The sequence below is a fragment of the Crocodylus porosus genome, unplaced genomic scaffold, assembly GCF_001723895.1.
Source record: "Crocodylus porosus isolate Cpor-Errol unplaced genomic scaffold, CroPor_comp1, whole genome shotgun sequence".
NCBI classification, from domain to species: Eukaryota; Metazoa; Chordata; order Crocodylia; family Crocodylidae; genus Crocodylus; species Crocodylus porosus.
The window spans coordinates 3,972,509-3,981,320 of NW_017728924.1; the positions used below are offsets into that span (position 1 = coordinate 3,972,509).

At 41.2% G+C, this 8,812-nt stretch overlaps 1 protein-coding gene and 1 long non-coding RNA gene across 2 annotated transcripts in view; one reads left to right on the top strand and one right to left on the bottom strand.

The window, feature by feature from the left end:
- The window catches only part of IL1RAPL2 (interleukin 1 receptor accessory protein like 2), a 529,065-nt gene extending 527,603 nt beyond the window's left edge, over window positions 1–1,462 (top strand). Inside the window, exon 10 of the mRNA XM_019540234.1 lies at window positions 166–1,462. Within this exon, the coding sequence (XP_019395779.1) occupies window positions 166–863 (698 nt within the window). The 3' untranslated portion in view covers window positions 864–1,462. The remainder of the gene's footprint in view (window positions 1–165) is intronic.
- LOC109313604 lies at window positions 1,242–3,937 on the bottom strand. The gene is made up of 2 exons (XR_002102096.1): window positions 2,739–3,937; window positions 1,242–2,314 (listed from the first exon to the last, which is right to left on the bottom strand). It is a non-coding gene; the product is annotated as an uncharacterized LOC109313604 (long non-coding RNA).
- Window positions 3,938–8,812: the final 4,875 nt, after the last annotated feature.

Below are 8,812 nucleotides of genomic sequence, written 5' to 3' on the forward strand. Positions count from 1 at the left end.
CCTTTAATGTCCAATTCTATTTTTCCTGGATTATTTCACAAAACTCACTTTGTCTTAAGCGGTAAGCAGGTCCTTAGTAAAATGCAAGATGCTTATTTGCAAGCCTGTTGTCTTAACACAATAAAGTTCTTTATTTTACTCTTTCTCTCTTTCTATAATTTGTAGCATACATTGAAGATCTCACAAGATGTGTTGAGCAAAGCAGAAGACTCATTATCGTGTTAACTCCAGACTATGTTCTCAGGAGAGGATGGAGTATTTTTGAGATGGAAAACAGACTCCATAACATGCTAGTCAGTGGAGAAATCAAAGTTATTTTGATTGAGTGTACTGAATTGAAAGGGAAAGTGAATTACCATGAAGTGGAGTCTTTAAAGCACACCATCAAGCTTCTGTCAGTGGTCAAGTGGAAGGGCCCAAAAAGCAGCAAACTTAACTCTAAATTTTGGAAGCGGTTAGTCTTTGAAATGCCAGCAAAGAAGAAAGAGGTCGTATCTCGGCGCCAAGTCCTGGACTCTGCAGAGCAAGGCCTTTTTGGAGACCTTCAAACCGTACCTTCCATTGCTGTGACGGGTGCCTCTGCCACGCTGGTAGACTCACAAGCAGATTTAGCGGATTACCACCAAACTGATTCCATGCAAATGAGACACTACTGCCGAGGATATGAGTACGACGTGTCAGCGGCAACCTTGCCGATAGCTTCCATAAGTAACCATCACACCTATTGTAACATACCCTTGACACTTCTAAACGGACAGCTACCTCTTAATAATACAGTGAAGGACAACCAAGAGTTTCACAGAAACAACCCGTTGCTACCGTTATCATCAAGGGAGCTTAGTTTCACAAGTGATATTTGGTAGTGAAGATGAGAACTCTTGGAAGATGCTTTCTGAGAACCATGAAGACACATTTTAAAAAACTTTAACTGATGCCATGTGGTGCCAAAACATGTTTGAAGCAAAGGCACATTTATTCACTTTTCTACTTGAACTTTTTTGTTTACATTTCCAAATTACTGGCAAAGGGGACCTTCTTTTGTAGTTCAATATGTAGTTCATATCTTTTAATGTACAGTTTTCTTGAGTCTTTAAAAGAGAGGGGGAGAAAAATATATACCATAATTTTAAAGTAGGTTTTGCAATCTCGGATGGATGGAAGTTCAATGCTGTCTCTGATCTCCTACATCCATATTTATGTAATAGCATTTCAAATATTTACAGATTTTTTTTTAAAAAAGAAAGAAAATATAAACTTTAGTATGGATTGCAAATTTTAAACTTAGCATTCTGTGAAAGCAAATGTGTCCTTCACACAGAGCACACTTAATGAACCACTCTCGAAAGAAAGTGGTAGAAAACCCTTCCTCTAATACTGTCACACGATACATTTTAGAAGATGACCAGTTGAAACAATGTGGATAAAGAGCTATTAGCTTTACCAATAAAGTACATAGTGAAAATAACAGCGGAGTAAACCAGCCGCTCATGTCAGCATCTATTTTTTTTTTGTTATTGAAATATATCTGATTCCTAGTCAATGGTTAGCAATGTGTTTATATTCAACAAATTACTAGAATACTGGCAGACATTTAAAATGATTTTAAACAACTTTTCTGTGGATTGTTAGATTGTTTCACAATTTTACAATTTTTTAAACATTTTCAGTACAAACTTAATTGTCTATTAATGAAATCATGATTTAAAATTTCTTAAGATCTCTTGAGCAGTTGTAAGATTTGTACTAATGGGAATGTAATTTTACATAGGTTCAGTTTTTTTCCAAAATCAAGAGTTCCAATTTAAAATTTACACTTTTACTGAGAATGTCAGCAATAGAAAAGAGTTACTAGAGCAATATTCAAAGGCAAAGTGCTAAATTATTCAGGTTTACTAGTATATGAACTTCAATTGCAGTGATAATCACCTGAAATGTAGTTATGAAACCGAGAACATACTGTCTCTATAGCTACCTATCAACATACATACCTTATTAATATGAAGCAGAAGCAGAAGTATTTCTTTTCTCTGTGCTTCTGGTTATATGCTGGGATTCCTAAGCAGCTCTTACAATCAGATCCTGAATCTTTCACTCATGTGAGTAGTTCTGTAAAATGAGAGTTATGCTCCTTATCCTGTACTGTGGGCATTTTGGGAGCTCTGGATGAAAGGCATCATACAAGTGGTTACAGTCTTGTATTAATTATATAAGGAGCTTTCTTGTAAAAGGACTATTCCCATGACTAAGGGTTCTAAATCAGGCCCTTGGAGACCACTGCATTCAAGGAAAATGCTCTAAAGCAGCGGTCTCCAACCTTTTTTGATTGTGCACCCCTATCAGTAAAAAAAGTTTTGAGCACGCACCCCCAATATATGTATATTTATTTATTTATAAATTATATACATGTACTACTGAGTGTCACACTGTACAAAGTTTGGAGACCACTGTACACTGTACTACTGTACCTCCGTGTTGTGGAACTCCCACTCTTCCCTCAGGATACCTCGCGTCCCATACGTGGCACGTGACCGTCTGACGTACGGACCGAGTGAGGGCGCCAGCGTCAATCCGTATATTAAATATTAGTAAACCTTAATTTCTTTCTTATTTTTTTTAAATAAAAAATAAATATACATAGACGTTCTAATATTTTCTTCCCTCACCCCAATGGATCGTCTTGCGCACCCCCTGGGGGGCATGCACCCCCCCCCCCTTTGGAGAACACTGCTCTAAAGAACAGAACTGCTTTTTTTAGCGAAGCAAAACTACCATTGGCTTTAGTGAGATTACACCCAACGTGAGACTTATGCCTCGGTAAAATGTGCAGGATTGAATCCTCTTTATGGAGGGCAACCTTGCCCATATTTCACTCTCTTTTTAGTGTTGTTGCTTTTTTTGTTTGCATGAGTTAAAGTCTGCACTCTGTACACAGCTGCCTATGGTTCAGTCAGTCACTGAGCTAGACCTGGCAAATCGTTCTTAAATCATGAGTAAAGATGATGTGACCAACTTAAGACGCAAAGAAGTAAGGATTTGCCCAAAAGTCATAAGGATGATCTCAAATGTGCAATAATCCATAAATGTCTGGTATTTTCCCATTGCTTCTTTCACAGTATTTACCAACTTCCTTTTGTTCCCTTTCACAGCAGTTATGAACTGTAATATTTTCATTCTGTTCCCAATAATATTAGTTTCCCTTACTTTTCTAGACATACATGCATTTGACACTTAACACAAAATGTGGGAACCTAGAAATGATATTTATTTATTACACGATGCAGAACTATAGCTTGTTCTTTTGTAAAGTTAAGTTCAACATATGTAGGTGTTTATTATGAATATTTTTCTATAGAAGAAGATGATTTTACCTCCATTATGAATACCTGTATTTAAAAAGAACCCCAGAACTTTACAAAATTTGCACTGTTTTATAAGTGTTACCGATTGTGTTTACACTGGCTATGTTCTTTAATGCAAAGTGTAATTTAAGAAAACTCAAAGAAAATCCTGCATGAAGAGTTGCATATGTTGAAGTGAAAAGCTGTACTTTTCATTATTTTCATTTTCACCTTACTCTAAAATCTGGTTAATTCACATAGACTGTTCAGTGAGATTTTTAAACCTACTAGTTCTGTATTGAGCATGCAAACTCTAAAAACATATGCAGGTCTGTCTGCTTCTTTGATTTGCAATGATTAAACATGGGTAGCCATTTCAGTTGCCTGGCCACAATATGTCTCTTGAAGCAGTAGATACTCAACAAGCAAATACATCTACGTTTACATTGGGGAAACATGAAAAGAACAGTTTTTCTGTCATTTTTCAGAACCCACTGTGTATCTCTGTACCTATATATTTTAGTTATAGATGACGAGTCACAATCTGCTTTAGTCTGAGTTTTCGAAGTGTGTATCAAGTACTGCTACAAAATATACATAAATTGGAACCTGCTGTACCCCTCTGCTTTCAGTGTGGGGAAGGGGGCTAGGTCTCATGAAGGATATCACTCACTTCAGCTTGTATCTGAAAGATATTGCACAGTGGAAATCTAGCATGTCCTTATGTGGCAATTTAGGGTCCCAGTAAATATTGTCTGGAGGTGGAAGTCAGCGTTAACTGGGACTTGAGTGGGGCAGAGACTATGAGCTTGACCCATGGTGTAGGGATGGCTTGCAGCTAAAGCAGGGGCAGGCAATTCTTTTGGGTGGAGGGCCGCTTACTAAGTTTCGGCAAGCCATCGAGGACCACATGACAGGCAGCCAGGAGCAGATAAAAATTAATTTTCTAAATCTTTTAGGGGTCCCGCGGACTGGATAGAATGGCCTGGCGGAGCTTATTGAGATCTCATTAAAATCAGTAACAACTTTCTGTTGACCTGAGGGAGAGCTGGATCAGTGCAAAGTGACTAGCACCCTAATATTGTTCCAGCACCTCTAGGTGAACTTCATTAGCTGGCCTAAGGAATTGCATACAGCACATTGGTTAGCTTTGCTTTCTTTCAGAAAAACAAAATGCTTGTTTGTACTTTGCTGGAGGAAAGAGAGGTTTTGGCTGACAAAGGCATGGAGGCATGTGAAATTCAAGTGGAAGAGGAGAAGTAGCAGCAAAGATCAGAGTGTTCAGGCTTCAGAATGAGGAGGACTCTGCAGACAGCAAGTGCTGAAACCATAAGCACTACATTATTCTGATTTGGGTTGTGCTTCTTTTAAAAATGGCACTTAGAGAAAATGAGTTCACATAATTTGCCCTATTGTGTGGAACATGTTCCAGAATCAAGTATGATCTAGAGGCTATTTATACAAATGAGCTGGAAATAGGAATGTCTTCAGTCCTTCTGGCCACTTTATTAGTGCGGGAAATTCAGACCGAAGATGGTTTAATTTTGACTGAAGTGCCAGTTCACAGTGAACACTGACGGTCCTTAAGATTATTTGAGCAGGTTCAGTGAATTGTACCGAGAGGTAGTTGATGGACCAGTTTAAATAATTAATATCCACTTCTCTTAAAGTGGCTGTATAATTAGATAGTGCCATCCGCTCTCTGTATGTGTGATCAAAAGCCTCTTGAAGCCAATAAAAAAGATTCCCATTATATTCAGTGGGCTTCAGATCAGGCCTTAAAAATGTTACTGAAATAATATAAAAGAGGAATAGATACAGCATCTAATAACCAGTTGCTTATTTCATCTGCCTACAGTTCTACTTATTTTGTCCCAGGTCAGAACTGTTGTGCGATAGGGCTGTGCTTCCAGGACAAAATAATACAATGCATTTCCTTACAAGCAAGATATGGACTTGGAAAAAAATAACTAATGCCTTTTAAAAAAACGCAAAACCTTATGATTTTTCAAAATACATCTGATCAGCTCACAGGAATTTCTCTTTATTTGGTATTAGTCAGCAAAATGCTGAACATATTTATGGTTTGTTGACTTCAGTGGAGCGTGAGCACAGGCTTAAAAGCTTCATAGAACCACAGCCTAAAAGAGTCATTTGCAGACTCTCTAGGCCGTAGAAGAGTCCACAGCACTTTACTGCACATTTGTCACTTTTTCATAATTCCCCTTTAGTTTATAATGAACTCATGAATAATGCTCAGTACCTGGTTAGGTACCCCTTTCCATCACCAGTTGAAGCGCGCAGAGTTTTTTTTTTATCACTAGCTTTTTAATCATATATCCATATTATATAGCCTCATAATAGACAGTGTAACTAGACCCAGTCCCGAGAGGAGCTGGAACTAATGGGTGCTCACTGGATAAAGCCCTCGTTCTCATAGACTGGCTTGTCACTTTCCATTTGCTGAACTAATTTGAATATGGGAGTAGACTCATCATGTGCAAGTGCCATAGTCCAGGTAGGCGAGAGGAAAGAGCATTTAAGGCTTGATAACCTGATACTAAAATTTTACTGGAAGTAAGGAAATGATGGGAGATCAAAGGCTGCTTCTTGGACAGTCTATGAGTCAAGCAAACTGATAACTTACAGAGCAGTTACTAGCTGAAGCTGGAGGTTACAAGTCCAAAAGCTTTGGTATACTTTTCTAGTCACATCATCTCGTGAACGGTATGTAGCCTTCTCTGGACCTATGGCATAGCCCAGCAGTACCTGGAAGGGCCTGACTTCTTCAGTACAAAACAAGTCCCAAGCCCTGTCAAATGTGCCAGCAAGTGTGAGACCACCATGCATAACATGTCAAGGGGAAAACTGGTTTTGGCTGACCCAACAGATGTAGCATTTGCATGTTACTAGATTACTGAAAAGGCTTTGACTTTACAGCAGGCTGGGGCCAGGAATTCCCTCTGAAAAACAGCAACATTTAGGAATGGTCACATAGGACATCTCTCTGCAGCCTGTTCCATTTGCTCAGTTTTCATTCAACCTAGAAGTAGCTTTCCCATCCTGCCGCCTTCGGTATCACATCCCAGTACTCCAGGTGCAGTATACAGCTGTTAGTGCAGTGGAGTTATGGACTCTGCTCATGGGCAGATAGGCACATTTGCAACTGAAACGTCAGATTAGAGGGTGAGAAAGCACAGAACGCCTTTCAGCTTGCCGAGTGCCAGAACAGGATGGATCTATTGCCAGTTCTGCATCACAGACACAGGTAAGACAAAAAGTTTTGACCTATTGCACTAATTGTAGTACAGAATGCGTCTCACCATGGTGCAGTCTGACCCAAAGACCCGGTCCATGCCGAGCTTCTGTTCAAATCAGTGGATGTGTATTTGCAATACACTGCCAAGGTGCAAGGCGGATAAGATAGCCAAAGCCATAATACTGCTCTGCGGGTCTCCCATGAGTTCCCCTGTATCCCAGGCAAGTTACAAAACATTCAAGACAGGAATGAGGACATTCTGATAGAAGTATCATATCAAGACTGCATGCTGCTACTTGCAGCAAAATCACAGGCAAATACGATTTAAATAGCTGGTATTGATGGAATGGCTTCAGAACCAAATTCCTGACAAAAATAAACCCTGGGATTCCAAGACAATAAACAGCACTTCCTTTGATGAGCATTATCAGTACTATCTTCATCCAAGTATGCAGATCAGTTATCTTGAAGACTTGACACATCTTGTCAAGTAAGATTGGGGTAAAAAGTCCCATTTTCCAAAATGATTTTTGTAAGTGAGAGCCCAAGACTCCTTGAAAATCAACAGGACTTAGGCTTGGTCTTTAAGGCTAGGGACAGACTTTCAAAAAGGCCGAGCCTGAATTGATTCAATCTTTACAGGTTAGTCTGACCTGCAGGGATTGAACTGATTTGCAAGTGGGAAGACATTCACTTTTGAATCAGGAAATGCAGGCAAATGCCTTCAGTGGCTCAGGCTAGAAGCTGGGGGGTGCTAAAGCAAGCCTTCCCTTCCCTTCCATGGTGCTGAGCTGAGGTGGGGCATGGTCAGGCCCCAGCAGAATGCTGTGATTAGGGAGGGGTTTAAACCCCTACCCTGGTCTGCACAGTCCCCAGCCGGGGTGTGCCTGGGGGGGGAGGGGAAAGCAGACCTTGCCAGGCTTTTGCCTCGCTTGCCACTCAAGGGGCAGGAAGTATTATGAGGCCCCAGCCCCTGGCTAGCACTCTGAGGCAAGAGGCGGGGGGAGGGAGGACTGCTTGTGTCTAGTGCATACATCTGTTGATGATACTGAGCTTTTCACTCACAGTCTCCCTGCATCTTCATACTGTCTGCAGCAAACTGACAGGCACTGCATTCATTGCAAACCTGGTCATTTCTTACACCTTTCTGTGTCCCCTGTTGATCACAAACAGATTGCAGGCTTTGAAGCAAGCCAGCAGGGAGCTTATCAGAACACAAAGCTTATCAGCCCCTCAAGCCATGCTCCCCAGTTAGGCAATGGGAAGGGTGGGGCAGGCAGGAGCACCAGTGCTCCCCCTGTGAGTGCCGGCCAAAGAGCGGGAGCACCAGATGTAGCATCACTGGCACTTTTGGGAGTGCCATGGCCACTTCCTAGCTGGCAAGATTGGCTGTGGAGGGACTGTCCCCCTCCCCTGGTTGCTGACTGGTTGCTGGGGGGCACATGCTCCCCCTGACTAAGGTGGCACCAGTTGTTCATGCTGTTTTGTCTGCATTTTTTCCAGTGAAATTGGAGACACACACACAGACACCTCTCAGCATTAGCTAGTATGGGGGCGGGGCGAACGGCATGGCCAGGTGCTGGTTGGGGTCCCGAGAAGGGGAGCGGGGGGAATCCCTGCTTAAGCAGCAAGCAGTGGGGGGGGTGGGAATGAGGCACGGGGAAGCATTACAGACACTACAGTCCCCCACCTTCTTCTCAGCCAGCTGGAGCTCCATCTAGGAGGAGAGAGGTAGGGCCAGCCCTGCCATCTGGAGCAGACAGCCCAGCCCAGCCCAGTCTAGAGCTGAAAAGCATTTTGGGATGCTGGGGGACTCTGATCTAACTTTAACCAGGAAGAGGTCTGAGCCAGAAGTTCTGTAAACTGGTTTGACCCAAATCAGTTAAGTGTGATACTACATTCAACCACGTTTATCTTAAACCAGTTTCAGCCATTTTGAAACCTATGTTCTGTTACAGGTTTAAACCAGTTTCTGATCACTTAAACCTGTTTATATGCAATTTCTGTTTCTAGTCTAAAAGGTTTGCCAACATAGCTGTCAGGAGCTGGGATCCTGGTTTTCCTGATAAAAAAATCACAAATTCTCTGATAAAAAATATTGCAAATTCTGATAAAACCCCCCAAATCCACAATTAAAATGAAACACTGAGATATATAATATCTAGGTGTCAACTGAACGCAATGTTTTGATATGTTTACAATGTTAAAGCAATGT